General features: G+C 39.7%; 1 protein-coding gene and 1 long non-coding RNA gene across 5 annotated transcripts in view; one reads left to right on the top strand and one right to left on the bottom strand.

The window, feature by feature from the left end:
* Nucleotides 1–15,715, bottom strand: part of LOC115599885 — a 45,561-nt gene extending 29,846 nt beyond the window's left edge. For all 3 annotated transcript variants that reach the window (XR_003988664.1, XR_003988665.1, XR_003988666.1), the window contains exon 1: nucleotides 15,364–15,715. This is a non-coding gene — a long non-coding RNA (uncharacterized LOC115599885). The remainder of the gene's footprint in view (nucleotides 1–15,363) is intronic.
* MAST4 (microtubule associated serine/threonine kinase family member 4) overlaps nucleotides 1–24,482 on the top strand; it is a 278,832-nt gene that overhangs the window by 153,779 nt on the left and 100,571 nt on the right. The window contains exon 1 of one of the 2 annotated variants that reach the window (XM_030467137.1): nucleotides 15,955–16,200. The exons of the other annotated variant lie outside the window; for it this stretch is intronic. Coding sequence (XP_030322997.1) covers nucleotides 16,109–16,200 — 92 coding nt within the window. The 5' untranslated portion in view covers nucleotides 15,955–16,108. Of the gene's footprint in view, nucleotides 1–15,954; nucleotides 16,201–24,482 lie in introns of those variants that run through there. 2 annotated transcript variants of the gene reach the window in all.

Raw genomic sequence — 24,482 nt, 5'->3', positions numbered from 1 at the left:
TAAGCTGTTTAAATTCATATACCAAATCACTGAATGTAGAAATCAAAAGCTAGTACTTGTCCTCCTGCTATTCCACTTTCTCTGCCTGCATCTGCTTTGTTTTTTTTCCCTGATATTCCTTTGTTCCTGAATCATGTGAACACAGGAGACCTAAAATAGCTACATTTTAACAACTGCATTTAACAACAGTATTGGTCTGTTTCACAAGAGCCTCAAATAAATGTATGTTTCTTGCAGAAAAGTGAGAAGTTTCTTGTTATTTTTTTAGCTGTTGTTCCTTTTAAAGTGAGCATATTTAAAGTTTTAAAAAAAACTTTTTTTAAAAAAAAAGTTTTTAAAAAAATTGGTGGTTTTTTTTGCTGTGTGATGCCATGTACACGTGAGCATATGCACCCATGTGGAAAATATAATGGGCAGTAGAAATCCAGGTTGGTGTTTGGCATTTACATTACAGCAGGCAATACTATAATTTTTAAACTTACCAGTATCCCCATGTTTCAGTGGAGAGTCGAGTGGTGTGGTCAGATGTTATGTGGTGTGCTGCGTGGTCTGGTGTGGCTGTGGGGCTGACAGGGCCAGCAGCAGGGTGGCATCTGCGTGGGGTAGAGCTGCCCCTGGGGTCTCATAGAGCCTCACTCCTTCCACTTGTCCCCACAACAATGTTCTGCCCTCATCTGTGTCAGCTCTTGTGGTAGTGGAGCTAAACCTGGAGCTGAATCTCCACTGCATGTGAGAAGAGGTCTGTCTGAGGAGAGGAGGGGAGAGGAAGAGGGAGATGGAGAGGAAGGGAGAGGAAGAAGAGGGGAGAGGGAGAGGAGAGAAAAGAAGAGGAGAGGAAGAGGAGGGGAGAAGGAGAGGAGGGGAAGGGGAGAGAGGGAGAGAGAGGAAGAGGAGGGAGAGGGAGAGGAGGGAAGAGGGGAAGGAGAGGAGAGAGAAGAGGAGAGGAGAGGAAGAGAAGGGGAGAGGGAGAGGAGGGGAGAGGGGAAGGAGAGGAAAAGAAGAGGAGAGGAGAGGAGAGGAGAGGAGAGGAAGAGGAGGGGAGAGGGAGAAGGAGAGGAAGAAGAGGGGAGAGGGAGAGGAGGGAAGAGGGAAAGGAGAGGAAAAGGAGAGGAGACAAAAGGAGAGGAGAGAAGAGGAGAGGAGAGAAGAGAGGAGAGGAGAGGAAGAGGAGGGGAGAGGGAGAGGACGGGAGAGAGTGTTGAAGGGTGTAGGTTGTGAGGCAGTTTTCATCATTATGGGAGACAGTGGCAGCCTGTACTTAGGCTGACAGTCTGCTGATGCCAGGGCACCTCTTCTGACAAGGCTGCTCCAGAGCTCCAGAAACTGCTTGCTCACACATGAATAACAGCCAGAGTTGACAGATGTTGTACATAGTGCTTAATGATTAAATCTGATGTAAGTGTGTAGGCTAGATGGACCTAACAGTGCATACTGCAGAAAAGGAATATTAGTATTCCCTCAGTGGTGGGCAGAGACTTGCATGTAGGCATGACATGGTCCTCTCAGGGTACAGAAAAATTCTTGTAGAGGTGTTAGCAATTGAACTGGGACCTTTTTGGTTTCTTCACTTCTGTGGAAGATGCTGTAGCATTACTACATCTTCTTGGATTCATAAGTTTTTATAAAAACCAAAGGCAGATTGTGTGTCAGAGAATGAGTTCTTTGCCTGTGTCTCAGTGTCACAGCTGCTGTACCCAGGGATGTTCAAGCAAATATTTTTCTTAAAAATTTGTTCAGACTTCTGCTTTCTGAAACACATACCAAGGATGGTGGCCTTAAGATAAAGGTGAAAGCTGAAGTTGTTGACTTGTTACACCAAAACAGGAAGGTCATGAGGAGAGCTGACATGGATGAACTAAGGTATGATTTGGCTCAGTTTCTTTCCCAAGCTACTGATTTTTATTTAAAATTAAGAAAACCTGCTGTTTCATCTCTTAAGAATAACCTGATTAGCATACCTGAACACCTACCCTAAAGCACAAGTTCTTCATGGTAAAAGTTATGAATGTTTGGCTTTCCTCTCTAAAAATCTGCTCTGAAGTTACATCCTTCCTGTTCTTTTGACTCTTTTTTTTAGGAGCCCTTATTTAACCACACAAAACACATTTTACTCTGCTGTTTCCCATTCTCTTCCATATGAAGAGTTGTGATAGGTCAAAGGAAGAGCTGTTTCCACTGGCACTTCAGTAAATGGAAAATGTGAGAGAACTTCAATGCATGTGTAAGATTTTTGTGGTGTAACAACGGGTTTTGAGGAGTGATTACGTAAAAGCTGCCCATTACTTAGCTGGTCTGATTGCTTATGTACTTAAATGCACTACAAACTTCATTTTTAAAAATTCTTTTGAAAGCTTTTATGTTTTCTGAGCCTTGCAGAGTCACAACAGAGAATATTTTGTTTCTCATTTTGCTTGTGAATCTTCATTAGAATTTTATTGAGCAGCAGTCAGTTACATCTGTTTAGCCTATTTGTTTTTTACTGGGGTTGCACAGGTGTAAAGGAGGGCCTAGTTTGGAACCAGAGGACCTGCACAGCTGTAATCTCTGGACATGGGCCCCCTGGGTGATCTTTGCCATTGGTTTGCCACCCAACAGGGAAATGGAGATGTGAATTTTGTTCTCATGTGGATTTTTGGGCTGGCTCTAAAGAAAGTGCAGTTTTACTTGCTGCACACTGTTGTGGAATTGGAGAAGGTAAGCCTCTTTTGTCACAGTGGTCTTTTGTACAGGTTCTTGTGTAGAATAAGAGTAAAACTTAGTTTCCTGTTATCGTAAAGATTCTGGTTTAAGTACATTTTCAAAAGCTCCCAGGAGAAAATTGTATTATTGTATATGTCTCTAAAAAAGTTATGCAGAATAGGCAATTTGATCAGTGTCTTTTGTTACTTGATATTGTTCCTAAGGAAGATTCATCTATATATATATTTATTTAGATCACATAAAGCAAGAACAGTAGCCCTTTTTCCCTACAGCATGTTCCAGTTTAGAGGGATAGATAAGATAATTTTAGAGAGTTTACCAGAAGTCTAGTTCTTTACTGTAGTGCTGTGTTGTTTTCCCCCTCCCTGTATATGTAAGGTGCATCTTGGGAAATCAAGAGAAGTTCTTGTGACATTTATTTCCTATGGTAGTCTGAAAGACTCTTTGTTTTATTTGTGATAGAGAGTCCATCTGAATCATTTTAAATGCCATTTGGTTAGTCTTCTCTCCCTGAACTCTCTTAAAAGTCCTCCCAGAGCACCTGTGTACTAGTTTTATTAAATCTTTTGGTGTTTTGGGTTGTATTTTGTATGTATTATTGAATATTAAATCTTTTAGCAGGTTAGGCTTTCTAAGCATTTTGAAAAGGTAATAGCAATTTCAGTTTGCAAATTACAGTAATTGTCAAGTGGTGCTGTGTAATGGGAACAGTGGATCTAGAGACAGAGGGTTCTTTTTTTTTTATTTAAAATACTGTTTTAAAAAATATCTTTCTAATGTCTTTGAAGGATACACAGTCATAGGAATGATCCAAAAAGAGATTTCTTTAACTGCTTTACTACTCTATGAAGCAATTAAAGTCTTCTTAAAGTAATATCTACTGAGATATACCCTCATAATGTTAATTTTTACTGTGATTTGATGTGCTGCTCAGATTACTTAATTTTGAAGCTTGAAATGTTTAAGGGTTCACTGACCCTTAAGGGTTCACTGTAAACCTTTTTTCCATACAGCTTTTAAAGACAAATTACCTTGTCTAATCTTCCTTTGAAACCAAAGCCTCACACTGTTTTTTAAGAAGACTTTACCTGAGAGTCAAATTTTGGTTCATCTTAACTTTTACAGGTGATACTGTAATAAAGAGCTTGTCCAAAATCTTGATCACATCCACTGTGCTTTATTTTAAAGATGAAAGAGTGAAATGAAAGCAAGATGTGGAGAACTCTGTATATATTTTTTTCATGTTTTCAATTAGAAAAAACAACATAAAAATTTTGGAATAGTGAAAAAAATTATGTCGTATCTAAATCAGAAACTGGAGGAAGAGAGGGAAGACAGCATGGAGCTCTGTTTGGGGCCGTACAGAGACTTAGTGAATACCTTACTCCATATGTGGTGCCAAGAAATCACTCCAAGCCAATGAGATAGTGAATAGCTGATTTGATCATCTTTGAATAGTTGATCCACATTGTATAGGTGAAAAGAACTCTACAGGTCTTAAATTATACTTGAAAATGGACAGCCTCCTTTCTTTCTACCCTGTCATAGCACAGAGTTTCAAGTAGATGCAAATTATCTAACAGCAATCCCAAATCACTGCCATGAATGTACCTGTCCACTTAGAGGCTTTTCTTGTCAGAGGTGACTTATCTATTAGTAATGACTGTAAATGTCCTGGGGCTCAGGTGTCTCAACCTGCATGACAAATTCAGACTTCTGTAGTATGGCTTTGTAATTGGCCTAATCTGATTTTAAAGAAAAGCATTCAGAACATCTTTAATTCCAGGTCCATTAATTGTCCAAAGTGTTGCAAATCAATTATTGCAGATACAGAGAAACTGCTATATTAGTCTTCTGGTGGTCCTTCTCTTTGAAAGTTTGATTTGATAGGGATGTCGATGGCTCACTTCTTCCAGGAGAGATATTTCCTGAGGTAAAGTGCACCTCAAGTTCAGAAATTCTGCAGTCTTTGTGTAGCACAGTGACCAATTTCATGTGGTCCTTGTATAAGCTGCCAACAAAACCAATCCTGCACAGAAATTCCTGTAATAGAATTTCTCAACCTTGCTCTGTGCCAGTGCTGCAGCATTATGTTGCATCTGCATCATTTTATCATACTTGCATAATTTTATTGCACTTTGATAAAAATAGATGCAGAACAGAAACTAGAGCTGCATGCATCAGCCTTCCCAATGAAACCCGATGATAATCAAATAAAAGCTTTGGGACTGTTAAAACTTGTAGTGAGAAATGCAGAAGGAGGTTGCACGTCGGAAGGGCACTGCTGTCCCTTCAGTGGCCTTTTTTGAGGGCTTCATTATTTCTGCTGCTCACAGCATAACTTCATTTCACTGCTGTGCAGGCTGAATTGTTTTGCAATGAGAGTTGGTGATCCCTTTTCCCAAAAAAATAGCGAGGTTGTCTTTGCAGTAGAGAAGAGGAGGAGGTCTGCAGTTAGCAGCTCAAGCACAGTAACACTTGAGCAGAGCAAAGCTGATGGGAGTTTTCTGCTTTAGGACTGCTGAGCAAAAGTCTGTGTGGCTTACATCTAGATTGTGTACCTGGAATCAGCTGAGAGGAGGATTGCTCCAAGAGGAGGTCTTCCCTAAGAGATGTCATGATGCTGCTTGGCCAGGAATGTGAATTTGCAGTTTGATGGAGAAGTAAACAGTGACCACAAAGGGGACTAAAACTTTCACACAACAAAACTGCTATAAAAGACATGCCTGCAGGACCCCAAAGTATAGCACAGCAGACTGGTAGGAAGCAGTTCTTACCATGCTCTAGAAGTTGTCATCTGATTGGTGTCGTTCTGCTGGCAAGCATAATGGAAAACATTCTACTGAGTGCTCTGTGACCTCCCAGGCTGATAAAACCTGGAAATATATCTAAAAATTGCTGTAGGGCCTGAGAGGAGAAGATCATGACAAATGCTAGTGTAGTTACGAATTTAATTAAGCCAGTCCCTTTCATTATGAGAACTCTGGTATGTTCCTCCTTCAGCACCATACTGAGGTTTCTTTGCCAGGACATCTAGGCTGTCCATGTGTTGTCTACAACTGGACTGAAGTCTTCTCCTCTTGTATATATTTAGAAGTGTGCCTGTGTGGGTCTTGAGGAAGTGGAGGGTTGAGAATAGGGTGTAGCTTTTGTAGAAAATGTTGGGGTAATCCTTTGCAAATACTAAGTACATTTTCTTGTCAAATTTGCAGAATTAAAGTGCTGATTTGAGAGAAGCAAACAGAACTCCTACTTGAAATCTGAACAGTTAATTCCCTCATTTCCACTATTAGTGACAGAGCTTTCCAGGATGCTGGAGTTCTAAAAAGCTAACACAGGTTGTGCTGATCCTGCACTCCTTTTTTTGTATAGTTTTTACAGGGTGTTGGTGATGACTGAGATGCCAGCCATAGTTTGTATATTATAAAACACTGACATGCACTCTTGGTCCTACAAAGTGAAAATGAAATGTGTGTTCTGTCTTTGAGGGTGGGAGGTAGATGTCTGTGACTTGTCACATCGTATTCCCTGATTCCTGTCATTCTCCTGATAAGCATGAGAGAGAGATACTTAAAACTATTTTTTAACTATTCTGGGTTTCTCTCAACTTCACTTTGTATGATCTTTGCCTGCAGGGAGGAGAGGATTGTAGAAACAGATCAGTACCTCTGAATCTACTGTAGAGTGGTCAGCGTGAACATCCCCTTGCTATTGTCTACCTCTTCCCTCTCTTTTTTTAGTAGCTGAGTATTTAATGCAGATGTTTCAGACATTGCCTTCTCTGCATTCCCAAGAAGCAGTTGGGTGTTACTGTCTTTGCAGAGATTAAGTGAAAGGTTAAAACCAGGTCTTAGACTCTGAGGCACTGTAGTGTAGCTATGATGTAATTTTTAGTATTTTTTTCCTTCATTTTGAGGGTTTTCTATCACATTTTCACAAACATAACTAACTCAGTCTTTACCCCTTTCATACTTCTAGATGCTTGGTTTCAAGTTTTTTTCCTGTAGAATGATCTTTCTTTGTGGTTATTTCTACCATTTCCAGTGATTCACTGTTCAGCTACCATGGCACCTGCTTATACAGTTCAGATTATTCAATTGCAGCACCATCTGATGGGCAAGGCAGTTAACTGTATAGAAAACCTAACAAACAAAAAAGTGTGAGTGGAGTGTAATGAGGGTTATTCAGAAATTCTGATTTAAACTATGGAGCGCACCGGAATGGAACTATTGTTATTTATTATGTAGCCTCTTGAGTGGGAGAGCATTTGAAGGTGACATGCAAGGAGAGTAAAGATGTTACCAGCTCTCAGTGCTGTGCACTCAGCTAATTGTTCGAAATACCAAGGTTAATGTTGGTAGGCAGTCCACATAATGGTCTTTGAAGCATATAATACTTTCCCTTTTAACTTACAGTGTCCTCAGGGTCCAGTTTGCTGCTTACACTGTGTGGGGTGCTCCATCTCATACAGTTTTATTGACAACAGATCCATCACACAGATAAGCATTGAAGCCACATGAGTGTAGGGAAAAGCCCAGGAAATGCAACACCTTGTGTGTGTATACACTGCAAAGCTTTGAGTTCCTAGCACCTCATTTATACTGGTTGTGATTGAAATCAGCATTTGAAAATAAATCATGTATTCAAAATACAATAAAAAAATAAACACAGTATGTACCAGTGCTGTGGAGGAGAATTTGATTTCCTTGCTGTGACTGACACCTGTAATGTATCTGTAGCCATTGGACGTGTACTGACTAGGTGATTAATTTAGGACATTCAGTGTGTAAGTATTACTGCTGATGAAGCTTTCTGTCTCTCTGAAGACAAAATTTATACTGAATAACCACTTTTAAATTCAGTATCACTGGAATTGAATCTCTTTAGAATTTGATTGACAGGCCTGAGTGCTTCACTTGTGCTGACCTCTGTTAAACCTCCACTCCTGCCCCAAAAGGTATTTTAAAAATGAGAAAAGCAACAACTCATTCCAACAGCTTTTCCAAGCCTATCAGGGTTGAATCTCTGGATGAGCAGGAATTATGCCTGATTTCTTTCCCTAGCTGAATGTACCTTAATTCTGTTACCCTGGTGGGTGAGTACACTGAACATGAGGAAATAGCTCTGTGTAAGGAGCAGTATTCCTCTCATTAGGAGTATGTTGTTTGGGATTCTCCAAACCAGAATGCTGTGGTGACATGATAGAATTTCCACTTAACCTACCCTTCCATCCAAACATTAACTATATGTTTTCCATATAGTTAACGAACTATTAAAACCAAAAGAAACACACAAAACCTTAAGAATTCCGTAGTCTTTTTTACAGGGGTATTTCAAACACTATTTTGAACATTGTGTTTCCTCTAGTGAAAAAGGTCTGATACAAATATTTTCATTGAAAAGGCACAGAAAAATGATGTAATGTTTATGCCACTTACCACCAATATTTGGTTTTAAACTTCCAGGAATAAGATTCTAAGTTTAGAGAGTCAAGCCCCCCAAACTTTTTTTAAGAAATAAGGTTTTTCCCCAACTGAATAAAGGCATTTCCTCAAAAATATGGCTTTGTTGACTGCAGCTGTGATGAAGAATGAATAAAAGTATGTTCAGAGTGATTCTGTCCACATTTTCTTAAGAAAAAAGAAAGCTGTGCCTTCTCTGCTTGCCAAGATAATGTAAATTAAGTGACAAAAATGGGAAACAACTCTCTCATACTTTCTCATTAGTCTGCCTGTTTGTTAAATTAGCTCAGAAGGAGAAGCTCTCTAGGACCAGAGCAAATAGTTGTTAGCATGGTTGGCTCAGTCTGCTACAGACTGAAAAATATTGGATTAAAACCAGCGCTGCCTGATTCAGATTTCGATGCCTGATGCAGATGGCTACACAGTATATTTAAATTTCAGTTAATATTGGGCATCTACTGAGAACCTTTCAGAAATGGTAAGAAGTCCTGGAACCATTACTTTTCTGAAATGTGTTTAAATTAAATGAAATGCAATAAGCCAGGACAGTGGGAGGTTAAATTTGACTTCTGGACATTACTTGGTTAGAGTAAGGGTGTTTGTGTGCTAAAGAGGTCTAAGTAATCTTTGAAATCGGGCAGATACACATTGTTCACGCACAAAATACTTTTTGTAGTTACTCAGCTAATTTCTACTTCACATCCCAGTGAAAATCAATTCAGTAAAGTTGTTAAACATCAACATCAGCCACTAGGGGGAGCAAGTTTTCAATTATTGTAGTTCTGATTCGTATAAAGCCAATTATTAACGAGTACATTTTAAAGTATGGACAGACCAGTAAGATCTCCTAGTTTAACGTCCTATATAAAATAGGCTTTAAAACCTTGTCTGCTATTTTCTTCTCTATTCTCTAACTCTTGTTTGAAGTGTGGTTATTTTTTTTAGGTAGAAGGCCATAGAGCAAATAAGGTTTACAGTGATAAGAAATCTACTGTGTTACAGTAGGTAAGGCAAAATAATTTAAAACTCCTTTTTCATCTGACTTCTTGAGTTTGAATACATAACTACTATGTGTGAGGCAGGGACAGGATGGAGCTCACTGTTCTTACAACCTGTTTTCTCCCAGAAATCTCTTCCTCCTGGGGATATGTCTACTAAATTATCAAGGTACTCCTTTAGCCTTGGCTAATTGGAATAAATTAAGTTTTCAAGCTGTACACTGTAGTTCCCAATTTTGATTATATATCTTTTTCAATCCTCATGAATTTTCTGCCATCTTTGGGAAATGCTACAAGTGCTCAATTGTGTTATCTCCTTACTCCCATGAGAGATTTTCCAACTTGTTTGTTCTTTCAGCTATACCATCATATTAAAAGCTCATATTTAGCTGTTTATCTATGACAATACCAAAATTCATTGCACTATTTCTGTCTTCCAGGATCTTGCCATAAATTCTGTCTGTGGGGGTTTTATGTGCTTTGATATGACTTGAATGTCTAGTAAGACTGTCGTTCAACTAAGGCTGCTTTATCCAGTGGTAAACTGCCTTGTTTCTGTTGTTACTCTTTTGTGTTGTTTCCTAGAAAGGTGTTTTTTTTCCAGGTCACTGGTAGCAGTATTTAAGTGTATTAAACAAAGAACATAATACTGTATGATCTGCTAAAAACATATAATATGCAGTTACTTTTTCAAATTTACTTGTGAGTTTTAATGGTTCCTGTACCATGTATACATTTTTGTACTGTTCACTAGTTCAGTTACAAAAACATTGTGAGGAAATAGGTTAAATATTCTACAAATGTTGCACGTTATTGTCAGTGGAGATGTTTATTGACCAGACTTGAAATCTCATTTGAAACAAGATCTGTTCAGGCAGACCATTGAGCCTTTTAGAGGAGTGCTGTGGCATGACAGCTTAGTTTGACTGTAGTAGAACTTCAAGATACTCCGTGAACCTTTGAAAATATCAATAACTGAATGAGCAGTTTAGCAAGTTCCTTTGTTATTCTTTGCATAATAATTACCTGACTGAAAAGGCTCATCTAAATCCAAAGAAACGCCTCTAAAACCTATCTGAAAAATACAGTTTTAATCTAGCTTCCTTCAAAGATATTGATGGAATGAGAAGCATTTCTTTGTGCTGAGAGAAATGATTCTGTAATATTCCTTTCCCATGAAAATAGAAAAGCTGCATTAAGGCAGCCCTTCTTTTATTTCATGGTTCATGAATTTACCTGCCTTATTTGGTATAAGGCCTATGCTATTTGGTTTTTACTAACCTTAGCATTTCTGAGAAACTTTCTGTTGTCTATACTGTTGCTGGTTTGCTGCATTCAATGTATATCTTGCTGTAAAATTTATAAGGCTTGAGCAATCTGTAGTACTCTCAGGCAGGGACTCCAGAACATTTTGCTGTATGTTTTGAAAAATTCCAGTGTGTATTAATGTAACTATCAGTGTGAAGAAAGTAGGTTAGATAACTGTTGCATTGGAATACTATATGCAAAATAGTGATTTAGTATTGGTACTGCATTTTCATTTAAAAGATATACCATATAACTTTGTAAGCATTTTAAGCACAGTGGTATTTAAAATAAGTGTTATATAATTAAAATATTAATGGGGAAGATATTTTCTTGCTGTTGATTACTGGAAGTAAATGTTTAAATTTTGAATTTTTTTTTTGCGTTTGTATTGAATTGGGGCTCCTGTAAGGGTGCCTTTTATAAGTTTGCTTTTGGTAATGTAATCTTCTTAAAAGCAAGGGTAAATTAGTCACCTTTTCTGACTTGAATGATGTTTTATCTTCAAATTAATATAAAAGGGAAAACTTAATGATCTTTATCACTTGTTATGTGCTGCCTTATATAATGCTTTGTGATCTGTCAAACTTTTCATCCAAATTACATAGTAAAGCATCTCCAAAGTGATGAAGCTGCCTGAGCTGCTTTTTGTTTTGGGAGCTGCTGTATAGCTGAAGACTTAATAACAAGTGCCATTCAGGACATGCTTGCAGGTTTTTACCTGTTGTATTTTATGTATGTTATTTTATTTTTGACAACTACAGAATTCAGTGATTTTAGTTGAGTGTTGGGGGGAGTTATTTACAGTTGCTGTCACAGACAACTTGTTACAGGGAAATAATATCTACTTGTCAAGTATGCATTTATCTGTATGCCATAGATCTGTTCCTAATGAACATGGGTTTACAGTATTTTGAAACACTGTATCTTCTGCATCATTCAGTATTTTCCTTCAGTTCTACTTGGCAGAAGCAAGTAAACTGTCACAGCTTACAAATCAAGGAAAATTTGGCTTCTCAGACTCTGTCTGCGGAGGATAAGCAGCACTATCATTATTGATAGTGATACCGAGTCCAGTTTAAGGGGCAGCACTGCCAAAGAAAGGTCCTGCAGCCCCTGCCTCTCTGCCCAACCATTTGGTCCATTTGCTTCCCTTGTACCTGCACTGATCCTCGGCTGTCCCTCCCCTCACTGAGCTGATGCAGCTGAATAAATTGGGAGGGAAGGATGCCCCTAAGGAGCCATGTAGTACCTTAATTAGCTGACAAAACCTTACTCTCCCTTAAGATGTTTGCTTTGAAATCAGGCATTTCTGTGGCATGGAAAGTAACAAATGGCTGACACTGCTTTGGAAGCTATGTTGTTATTGATAGGCATTAAAGGTTTTCACTATCCTTTACATGTTGTGCTCTTTAGGATAAGGCCTCTGTTTCCCTTTATGATGTAGGGAATATTAATTTGTATAAGGATACTGTGAGTCTGTGCTGGATGTCTCACAGCTCCTCCCTTCATTCCCATGCCTTTGTCAAAGTCTGAGTAGTGCCTTAACATGTCTATGTCCACCAAGCACTATAAGAAAAATTTTGCTTACTTTTGAGAACATATTAGAAGCTGCCTGACTAGTTAGCAGTACATCTAATTGTGCACAGAAAGCCAAGGTGAAGTTGTGTTTGAATGTGCAGGACATGTGACTCAAGGAGCTTTGGCTTGTGAATGGTCTGTGCAGTTTGGAGATGGAATTGCAAGGGGTTTGACTGTTAAGAAGCCAAGTTTGAAGTGAATGATGTTTAGTATAGAATTACACTGATGTGATTAAGATGCCCCCTGTTGCTAAATAAATGGATGACAGCTTTTACCTAGAATTTCTTAATTCTTTTCTGCTTTTGCAAAAATCCAGCTTGTCAGATCGTGAAATATATATTGCAGTAGCCAGGTGAGTATAAATCATAGAATCATCAAATAATTTGGGTTGGAAGGGACCTCTAAAGATCATCTAGTCCAACTCCTCTGCAGTAAGCAGGGACACCCTTAATCAGATCAGGATGCTCATAGCCTCATCAAGCCTCATGTTAAGTATCTTCAGGGATGAGGCCTCAGCTATCTTCCTGGGCATCCTGTTCCATTTTCTACATGATTAGGAATTTTTTCCTAACACCCAGTCTAAATCTACTTTTCTCTAATTGAAAATCACTGCCCCTTATCCTATTGCGACAAGCCCTAGCAAACAGTCCATCTCCAGCCTTCTCCTAGGCCCTTTTCAAATACTGGAAGGTCACTAAGGGCTCCCTGGAGCTTTCTTTTCTATAGGCTGAACAACCCCAGCTCTCTCAGCCTTTCTTTGTAGTAGAGGTGTACCAGACCACTGATCATTCTTGTGGCCCTTCTCTTGACTCAGTCAGATTCATGTCCTTCCTCTATCAAGGGCTCCAGAACTGGACACAATGCTTCAAGTGAGGTCTTACCAGAGTAAAGTGGCATAATCACTTCTCTGGCTTTCGGCATAGTAATTCTGGTTGTATATAAAAGGTTTAAACTTCAGTTCCTTCAGAATTTGCTTACTTGCAAGCAGACTTTTTTTTCAGGTGCGTCTTTGCTCAGAGTATGATAGGCTAGTCTTGCTTCAGAATTGAAGGCTTCATATCATTATTGATAAAGTGGAAGGGATTTTCAAAAAGAAATCCTGAGATTAATTACATCATGGTCTTGCAGGAGAGAAGTTTGCTAATGTTTATAGAGAAGTTTTGACCTTCATGTTCCAATGATCACAATGCATGAGATGCACTTGGCTGAGTTACAGAAACTGAACTTCTGTTTCCAGAGAGGAAAGGTACTCCTTTAAGTGTCTCCAGAAGGCTGAGGAGATGAGAGAGTTTGAAGGCTGACAGGGGCACTGAAGCTTTTCAGGCATGAGAGCTGAAAAATGTTTTTGTCCTTTCACTGTTCACATCATCAGGTAGGTAACATTCCCTGATTTCATGATCATTGACAGTTATTTCTCCAAATATGCCAATTATGGGTGAAAACTCTGCATACCACAGAAGATGAGATAGTAAAGGGGAAGAGGAAGAGATAATTCTCAGTACGTATGTAGAGTTTTGGGAACTTCCTAAGAAATTTTAAGAAAGGAGGGTTGACACCCATGCTTGCCTTAGCATGAACTTTTAAAACTTCACACTCAATATGCCTCAAAGTGACAAGGAGTTGTTGAGAGGTTTTCTGTTACTGGTTACAGTAGGTGTGAGTACAACTTCTCAACCAATGGAGAGGTTTAAAAAGAACATGCAGGCTGGCTGGGAAGTGCCCTCCTGCTGAGCCTTCATGAGGGGCACAGGTGGAGACTGGGCCAAGTGCCAACTTCTGCAGCCATTTCAGCCCTAACTGGTACAAGAAGATCTGACCTGAGACCTAGATGTGACTATTTTCCCTTCTTATGAGGAGCTGGTCTTCTTCTAAAAGAAATTAAGACATCTTCAGAGAAGTGTTAGATTATTTCTTTGTGTTTCATCAATGAACTGACTCATTACATTGGTGTGTCAGCAAGTGGTGTCTGCTGGCATGCTTCTGTGGTAACACCTTACTGGATTCTAAACCCATTTTCTAAGTGAGATAAAGTTTGTATCTGTAATTTTTAAAACTACCCCAAGGAAACATTCCTCTTCATCCCTCAAAATAGCTTGTTTTAATTTATTAGACAACACTAGTGCCTTCTTTGCAATACGCATTTCGGGAGACTTTTCAGTACGAGGGAAAAGGTGGCAATGGCATGTTACATGCCAAGCTGGTATGCTGCTAGCCATCTTACCCCCTGCCATGTGAGCCCTTCCAGCTCTGCTCTGCAGCTTGTGCCATCAGTTTTCTTTCACCTAAGAAACAATGTGATCTCTATTTACACTGGATTTTTTCTTTGTTTCCAGTGATTTTCCTCCTGCTATCACAGATGACTTTGGGTGATTTAACCACAGAACCACATAATTTCTCACAGAGAGTGCAGTGCTGGCAGCCATCACAGTAGTTAGTGTTTTTCTAAGATACAGCTCCTGCAGCGTTGAGATTATGCAGGAATCTTGCTTTCAGGAAAATAAGTAAACAGTCTCAGCACAAAACTTGCTATGTTCTTTCTATAAGCATAAATGTGACCAAGTCCTTTAAATGTGACTTTTAGAGAAACAAAAGGCAAATGGAAATTTTAAGTATGTTAAAACAAACCTCATAATTTTTTGAAGCCACAGTAACTCTGTTTCTGTATCTGACCACCATTGCTTCTAACAGCTTGAGGCTGGCATTACTGAATGACAGTGCAGTATGGTAGTCATTTTAGAAACACTTTTATTTGTGTACTGCAGAGATATGAGGAAAAATGCTAGTCTAGACAGAGCTGTGGAGGTCTAGAGGAGAGGGCTCCAGGGTGATGCAGCAATTAGAAGTGAAAAGACTGAGGACAGCAGCCAGCACACATGGGGCTAAAATGAGAAATGAAGTGGGGGATGACAGAAAAAACCCTATAGAAGTCAAGAAAGCCAACCAGCTGAGCTGAGAGGCTGCTGGTGAACGGTGAAGAGAGAAGCAAAAGGAAGAAAGTTGGCAGGAGGAAGTGGAGGAAATGACTCAAAGTACCTGAGGGATTAGGTCACTGTTTAGAGTGGAAAAGGTACTCAAGGCCTTTCCATGCCCTTCTTTTGCCAGCCTGTCTCTGGGCAGCTTTCTCAAAAGAGATAGCTGTTAATGAGGGTGGGTATCCAAGCCTTCTGTGGCGAATGGCTGGCGTCTGCAGTGGCAGGTAGCCAACGTGAAAGCCAGTAATTAACTATCTGTACTGTCAGTTCTCCTGGCATAGGCACGAAGTCATAGAAATGACGTATTTATATTGTACATTCAGATAAAGCGTCCGTGGTCTTTACCTGCGGTTTCCAGCAATGTAAAGCGTGGCAGCTGCGGGTAGCCGGCGAGCTCTGCTGTGGGCAGCGTACGGCGATCTGCTGCCTGAACCTTCTGGGCTCGGCACTGCGAGGCCACCGCTGTTTGCCTGGGCTGGAGCGGGCCAGGGGCAGCGCTGGGCGGGCCGGGCCTGCGGCGCTCGCACCTGGCGCCGCCGGTGGAGGGAGGCGGGAGCTGCCGTCCCGGCAGCGGCTCCCGGGGCCCGGTTGCGGACAGGGTTGTGGGGCAAGACTGCTGCTCCAAGAGCCGTGGCGGGCGAGGAGGGATTTCGGGGTCTCGGGCCGGGGGTATCAGGAGGAGGTGGTATGGAGGGGATGCGGGGAGGGGGTGAGGGGAGGGGCTCTGGAAGGGGATTTTGGGAGGGGCTTTGGGGAGGGGGTTTTGGGAGGGGTGTGTGCGTGCGCGGGAGCCGCTGGCGGGGAGCGAGGCTGCCGAGGCGCGGCCCCCGCGCGGGCGCGAATGGTCGGCGCCGGGGCGGGGCGGTCCCCTGCGGAGCAGCCGCACGGCAAAGTTGGTACCGTCCCGAGTTGCTGTTCACTCCTCTCTGCGCTCCCTCTCCTGCCGAGGCCGGGCGGCTGAATCGCTGCCTCTCCGCACTCTGCCTCCGAGAGTGCTCGGGGGCTCTTTGCTTTCCTTTCCTTTCTTTCCTTTCCCCTTGTTGCTCCTCGTATCATGGCACCGAGTTCCTAGGCGTTCGTACGCGGGGAAATGGATATGTCGGACCCAAGTTTTTGGACGGTGCTTTCCAACTTCACGCTGCCCCACCTGAGGAGCGGCACCCGCCTCCGCCGGACGCAGAGGTAAGGCCGGGGCGCTGCCAGGTGCGGGCCGCCGGGCTGCCTGGGGCACGGGCGGCCGCAGAAAGTCCCGGGAGGGCGGCGGGACTCCCAGCCTCTCCGGGTCTCAAACTACGAGACCTGCGAGATTTTATTTAAACCAAACGCTGCATCTTACGCTGCCTCCTTTTGTAAGGTACTGGTTGATTTTCTCCTGCCTTTCCACCAACCGTCCCGTGTCCCCCCACCTCTTTTTTTTTTTTTTTTTTTTTTTTTTCCCTCTTTTCCTTCTAAAAGACACTTCCAGCTTGCTCTGAAATATTTGACCTTTTATCCGGACCAGATATACTTTATATGGCTAGCTCAGGATACTCAGGATACCCTGCTTTGTTCAATGTTCTTAAAAAGATTTGTGTAACTAACTACGTTTTTAGACAGGCTAGCTGGCATTGGTTATTGCAAGAATGACCTTTTTATTTTGGTAGCATTTTCAGTATCGTCAGTAAGGATAAAAGATTTGGAAGTAGTAAGTGCTAAGTAAAAAGTTACAGGATTGTGTTGTCAGTGGACAGAAGGCTAATGAGCTTTCTGCTCATTTTGATAATTTTTTTATTCTGTGGTATCCCTTGCAGTTAAGTGTGTGCCTCTTATCAAAAGGAGTAGCAATGGTTTTAAGTAAGTTTGTAACCTTCTTCACTTGTAACCTGTATGGCTTTTTGAGACATACCCATTCTGGTAAATTATTATATATTTCTGCCTATAAAACCATTTTGAGTACTACCTTAGGTATTATCTTTGGCAAATGTATGTAAAACATTTCTTCTGCTTACTGCAAAGCTGGCACAAAGTGAGTAGGGTGGAAGCTGAGCAGAGCTGGCAATCCATAAGTACTTATATTTTTCAAAAGGAAAAAATGTCATCTGTTGAATGTCAGAACTTTTCAAAAGTAAAATCAAGTGGCTTATTTTGTACCAATGCAGAACTGGTCCTCCAGTGTATATTTATTCTTAATGTGTCTAACTTGGGGTTAAACACAAGTAAGTGCTGAGTTAAATTATAATTAATGGTAATATACACAATATTCTTTATATACATATATATATATACATACATATATATATTCTCTAATATATAATTTTTTTACTCTTATGTAATATTAACTGAGTATCCAGACAGATTTTACAAATTTTTCTGGGGCAAATGTGTCTGTGTTTAAAGGGGGGGGGGTGAACATGCTAGGGCTTTTTCAAATCATCTTCACCTTCCTTACTCAGGTAGGTTTGAACCTGTGTGAAGACCTAGAAATACTTCTTACATGAAGTGTATGGCTGCATGGCAAGTCGAGTAGAAAGACATGGCAGACATCAGGAGAAGTGTGAAGTACCTGTGTACCATTTGTGGCTTTTAAAAAATATTTGGCTGCCTTCCTGCTTTTCAAACACATGTAGTGTATTTTACTGGGTTTGTTGAAATACTTGAAAGATTTTAAAGCAGCATTGAATAGTATCTCAATGTATCATATAAGTGTTGTGAGTGAATAGTACGTGCCATCTATGCAGTTATGTTTTATGTGTATCAGGGATATTCAGTACTTAATTTCCTCTATGTAACAAAATCAGTATGTCACAGCATTGTGAAACTAAAATGCCAGCAGTGGACTTTCAAGGCTGCTTTGCTTGCTCTTAAAGGGTCTGGATACCCTCCTATCTCAGGCTGGTTCTCACATCTTGATGGAGGCTCAGCATCTGCCTATGTTGCCATCTCCTGGGGAAGGCTGACCAGCTCACTTTTTCATCTCTCTTCTTCAAAGTGGAACCGTCCCCTGCACTCCTATACTCATAAATCATCTGCTAATGTAAATGATCAAGGTCACAGAGTGGGAAAACTGTCAGAAGAAATAAAACCAATGTGGATAATGCAGATTCTCCTAGTTCTGCTGCAAAACTGGGCTTGGGTTAGTTAAGGTACCAGCTGGGTCTACACGTTTTGAGCTGTATCTCTTCTGGGCTATCTTCTCAGGATCCCAGTGAGCCATAGGCCCAACTGCTGCACAAAAAGATTGGAAGAACTGCTGCTTACATGCCAGAGGATGTCTTCCCTTTCTTAAAAAGAGTGCTGGTGGGTAGTCGTAGCCACTCCTGGATTATAAATCTTTCTAGCCATTTTAGAGGACCAAAGAGACTATGGGTAGCCTCGAAGGGAGTCTAGTTCCTGTGATCTGAATCTCTTGGCTGTTGTACTTAAGTGAAAAGTTTTTGGTCAAGAGAGTGTTTTTCTTAATAGTAACACCACCTATGAAACTGTTTTCTAATGAGAAGCCTTGTAGTTCATGAAAACTTTTCAGTGGATGTTCATTGCTCTTTCTAATTGTATCCACAGTTGTCTTTGGGGCTCCTTCCCAATATGAGAGCACACATTTTATATTTTGGTTAAACATTTTTCTCTCTCCAGTTCTTTTGCCCGTTCAGTTACCTTTGATCTGCTAGGTCCTATCATTTCTGTGGCCTCTATCCTGCTTTTTTTGACTCTTGGGAAAAAGAGAATTGTCTGTTTGTACTAAAAGATTTGTTTCTTTGTACAGATTTATTTGATGTAGGCATTTATTTCTCTTTGATTAGGTTCTAAGAAGTAGAGGACAAAAACTAGTCTATTCTTCAGGTTGCAGTGTTGAGTCTGGCAGCTAAGTTATAAAATGGGCATGAAACTTAGCTTATGGTTTTATTTGCTGACTGAAGTGTTCCATGAAGATTGTTTTGCTTCTGTTTTCCTATAGTAGATTTAGCTGAATTTCAATTGCAGTAGCTCTTTCTGGAAGTGGTACCTGAAAAAGAAATATCCCAGCCTGACTTTCAAGTCATAGAGTGGGTTTTCAGGACTGGCAGGTAGAAAAATTCTCTTCAATTATACATTGGAAGCATTTGGTATTCAAATCACTGAGCCTATAAATGACATGGATTTACACCATGGGCTTTTACAGAGGAAAAACGTGTATACCCCCAAGTGTTAAATTATTTTTCTGTTGCAGTAAGTGGACCCCTCACAATACTAACTTCAGGCTTCTGCCTCTGACTGAAATGGTATCATCTAGAGTAAAAACTAGGAGAGAGAGGGTGTCTATGTATATATATACACATATATTTATATAGATTTATGGAGGGATAGTTGTGTACCCGCATTTGTTTATATATATATTATATATATATAAAAACACTAAATACTTTGTTTCATTCTGCACTATGTATTTAGTTCTCTTCTGCCACTTTTTTTCCTCTGTCTCGTTTTCTCTGTCTCTGATTTCCTGATGGGTCCCTTCCAACTTGGTGTATTCTATGATCCTCTTTTACAAAACAGACAAGACAGTGATTAGTTTTGTTTGTGTGTATCCTCTTCTCTGGCTTTTTTTGTGGTAGTTGCACTGAAACAATGGCTGGAGCAGACTCATGGATGATTTGTTTTGAAACTACATGTTATTTGTGTACAGTCACTGAAGTGGTATTGAGACTTTCCTGATAGGAGATTAAAATATTCATCAATCCTCAGGCAATAAGTCATACATTCTGACAGTTCATAACCATTTCTGAAATATTAGAAGGAAAGGAGAATTTATAATTTTTAGTGGAAACCCAGGGAACAGAGTTGCCAAACATGTAGTTTTATTAGATCTGGGATAGCATGCTTCCTGAAAAACACCAAGGAGACTTACTGAACTTCTCTGAGTTGATAGTTTGAGCAGATGCAGTGATTTTAAAGTTACTATGTCAACTGTCACTATTGGCTCTTGTTTGGATTGTGCTTTTTTCCTTTATCACCATATTATAATGTATAATACACTATAAATGACTATATTTAATAATAGACATTAAAAGTGGTCCTGTTGGTGACATAAGAAAAGCAAGCACACTTATTAAAATAGAAGCAGCCACAGAAATTAACTGTAGTTGTACTGTCTGCTGAACTGTTAGTGCTCCAGCTGGATTTATTTTGCTTTTTTTACACAGTAGTAAACATCAGTTTAAAAGTTGAAAAAGTATTGGTTTTTGCTGTATTTGAGTTATTTTTAATGTATATTTTGGAGGCTGGTGATATGAAGAGCTTTGCCTCCTCCTTGCTTTCAACCCACTTCATTCACATTAATTCCTTCATGCAAAAGAAGAGTGAGCTGTTATCCTAATAATGTGCCATGGTCCAGTGCCATGGTCTGGTAACCACAATGGTGATGGATTAAGGGTCGGACTTGATGATCTCAGAGGTCCTTTCCAACCTGGCTGATTCTGTGATTTTGTAATTAATGTTAAATAAGCTTAGAGATATTGTTATCCCAAAACTGGTGGAGAATAAGAAATACCTCCATGCAGTATCTCTGTGCTTTCAAAACACATGTCATTGGATATATTTTGTTAGAAGTTAATTTGTTGGATCAACAATCCTACTGCTTTCTGTGCTACACAGTGAACAATTAATGTATCTTGATAATTTTATTTCCTTTCATTCTCAGTAAAAGGACTTTGTGTTAGGAGTATAGTCTTACAGTTTCACTGTCAAAGGGAATGTGTTGGTTTTACTCTGGTTGGTTTACTTGGCTAAGCTTTTTGTTCAAGCAATTAATGTATTTCGACTTCTGCTTACAATCTGAATGTTGGCAATGATCAGTGAACCATCATTGTTTCTCAGCTTCAGCCAGACTGATGAGGATTCATCTGATCATATTCATCTTTTGTTCTTAGTTTTTACTCCAAAAAAAATCCTGTTTTGTTAGAATTAAGTTGACATCGTAAGGATATGACCAGACGATCTCACTGTAGAAAACCTGAAAGCTGAAATAAAAGCAAGATAAAAAAGAAGCTTAGGAAAGTGTTGGAAGATACAGAAAGAACCTTTTTGTTGTTTATGTTGTTGTGGATAATGTCTGCTCTTACTCAGTGGGAGACAGTCTTTGTCTTCCTTACCCAGGGAATCAAAAGGACAGTAGTCCAGATGTCCCTTCATGAGATTTGGTTGTTGGGACATGACACATGATATATGCATGTTACACAGAGACTCAGGCCTCCTAGTCCATTTGAAAGGAAAAAATTTATTCCTAATGTCTAACCTAAATATGTTCCAGTTTAGAGCCATAACCCCTTGTTCCATTGCTGCATTCCCTTCTAAAAAGTCCCTCTCCATCTTCCCTCCTAGTCCAGGTTTCCATGTGCTATTGATCTTGTACAGAACCATGGCAATTTTTACTGGATTAAAAGCTGACTGATTCTTCTCTGATGTAATTTTAGAGCACGTAGGAGCTAATAGTTGTTACTTCTGCTGCACTTGCTGTCAGAGAGCTTGAAACTTTTAGAAGCAGTAACTATGTACCTGCTTGTATGGCAGCACATCCTGATTGATGGCCTTCCCTCTGGTAGTCCTTTGCTGAAGCTGGGAATGGTGAATCAGGTAAAAGGATTCCAGGGTAGGCTCCCCATACATTTAGTACACATCAGTGTGCATGGCTTACAAAGTAGGAAACTGTGTAATGGTTTGGGTAGTTAGGAGACATGAAATAATTCAGTATTTTGAACCACTGGGTTTGGACTATGAAGATACTATAAACTGATTTAAGTTGAACATTTTTGATTAAACTTAAGTGTGTCATGATAAATCAGGAACAGTGTCAGATTTTTTAAGGGTGCATGCAGTTGTTTGGTGTATATATTGCCATGTTATCCATGAGCTGTAGACATGGGTCAGAATGTTACACTACATGTCATTAGCAAAAGGTTTAGTTGGAAGTAAATTCATTGAAAGAAACATTGGCATGGCACCAGGACGTATGCATATGTTCCATACTGCATTTCCTGAACAGAGGGAAACCAGAAAGTTCACTTATCTTTATTTCATCCGTATTCAACAGGTATGTCAAATTCAGTGACAGCTCCTGGATTTTCTCTAGGGAACTTTTCTGGGGATTTTTTCCTCTGAACCTTGGCAAATTCACTGACTTCAGTAATTGTTAAATATTAAGTACCCTCATAAGGATATATGGTAATGCATAAAATTGTGTCTAGGCATAATATGCTGGTGTTATGCATTGGACTCTGAATTTAATCTGATGTGGGAGTCTGCTGTATAACCTTGTGTGTGGTTACTCAAGTTTTCTTGGGGCTTATGTGCACTGATAGGGGCATTTAAGGAGGTCACTCACACTTAATATACGTGGCCTTTTCCTGTCCATTTCTGAGACCCAATACATCTTAGCACTATATGGGATTGATACATAATATTATTAGTTGATACGTAATAGTATTAGTTACATTTACTTCAGTAGACTCTTCCACCTGAATACAGTTGAGATTAGAAAACAAAACACCGAATCAAACCAAAACCACTTCCAGTGCAGCCTTAAATCTTTCTCATGGTAGGTCCATTCTGTGGTTTTGTTTCAAATGCTAAACCAACTGAATACTAGTGAACTAGAAAACTCCTTTTGGCATGTTTCCCAGTAAATATATTTCAGAAGTAATGTTATCCAGAACAATTCCCAGATTTATCTAACCAATAGAGACTTCGGAGCTACAAAACTGCATGTTACTGGATTCCTGACACTCACAGATGAGTACAGGAATATTGGGGTCATGCCAGAATAAATATATCGGCTTGTTCGCCCTTTCTTTCAGTTAGCAGTGCTCTTCCCTAAATAATTGTTTAGGAGTAAGGAAAACCGTCATGCTCCATTGTTCTTGAAAGACTGTAATTATTATTGTAAGTAGAATCTGTTATTCCCATGAAATACTGGCATGTTTAGTTTGGTGATTAGAAAGTAAAAACTGCTGCAATTTCCCTATCCTACCCATTCTTCTGCATATGCAGTAATTAGGCAGATGTTCTAGTATGTCGTAGCCTGCTTTTTATCTCTATCATTTGCCTTTAACCTAGGTTTAAAATCATGCATTAAAGAAAAACTGTTAAAACATTGCCTACTTGTGGAGCTTTTTTTTTCCCTCATAAAAATGTTGAAGATTATGTGAAATGAGTCACTGCTTACTGGTAGGGAAATAGCTATTTATATGTGATCAAAGTGTTTGTCTTTTCTAACTAGACTGGTTTAAAAAATAGTTGTTAACATTCGGATAAATTATGGGGGAAACAAGGGTACATATATTCTATTAAAGAAAATAAGTTTATGTAAGCATGTATATTCAAGCTATTTAAAAAATTTTTGCTAATAGTGGATAGGCAAATGCAGTCTTGTGTGAAGTTAAGGGTGTTGATTATTGAAAAAATACCATGTCGTATGCTTCTTAATTTGATGAGAAAAATGCAAAATGTTACATGTTGATGTAATGCAGCTTAATAAGCATATGTATGTCATCGGTCCTCTTAGTGCTTGATTATCACAGAACCACAGAATGCTTTGGCTTTTCAGTCCCTTCCATCAGAACAAGGTGCCTCAAGCCCCATCCAGCCTGGCACTGAACACTTCCAGGGAGGGGGGCACTCACAGCTCTTCTGGGCGACTTGCACCAGTGTTTCACCACCCTCGCAGGAAATAACTTGTTCTTAATGTCTAACCTAAACTGTCCTTTTCCAGTTTAAAGCCATTACCCCTTGTTCCATTGCTGCACACTCCTGTAAAAAAGTCCCTCTCCAGCTCTCCTGTAAGCTTCCCCTCAGGTACTGGCAGGCACTGTCCTCTTACAGTACTGGATTGCGGAGTGTAAAAAACATCTTCTCATGGCAAAAATGTGGTTGTAAATCAAACTGCTTCTTTTGTGTGTCTCAGTAAGGAAATACATCAGTAATTGTCTTCTATGTGTTTGCCAAAGTTCCTATTTTTTGTTTTCAGGGAACTTGAATAATTACCTTGCTGCAAGGTTGGAGAGGAAATGTTACCAGTATCTTGTTTATTTTCATATGTATCACTGCAAATGTAGATAGCTGTACAGACTATAAATAGATAGACACACATAGGAGTGCAGGGACATTTGTATACCCAAGTGCTCAGTCAGTAGCTGTAAAAAAAATACTAGTTGAGAAGATGAATTAGATTGATATTATGAGGTCAGTTCAACAATTGGAAAAACTTATTTTTCTTACTTGTTCTTTATTCAAAGGCATCTTTAGGCATAAGTAGGCTAGGTGCTTTTTAATCTACAAGGATGTTTATGCTGTTTATAGTGTACATTCATACTGTAGCTTTTGAGAATTCCCAAAGTGCAGCCATTTATAATCTTGTTTCTGGGAAATGTGGGTTGTCTTCTCAAACTGAACAATGCTCTTGGCTCTGTTCCACCACTGTGAGAAGCTGGTTTATTTCTTTGAAATTTTTTAAACTT

Source organism: Calypte anna, chromosome Z (genome assembly GCF_003957555.1).
Source record: "Calypte anna isolate BGI_N300 chromosome Z, bCalAnn1_v1.p, whole genome shotgun sequence".
Classification (NCBI taxonomy): domain Eukaryota; kingdom Metazoa; phylum Chordata; class Aves; order Apodiformes; family Trochilidae; genus Calypte; species Calypte anna.
Note: the sequence above shows the minus strand (reverse complement) of the source record. Positions and strands in the feature narration are given on the sequence as shown.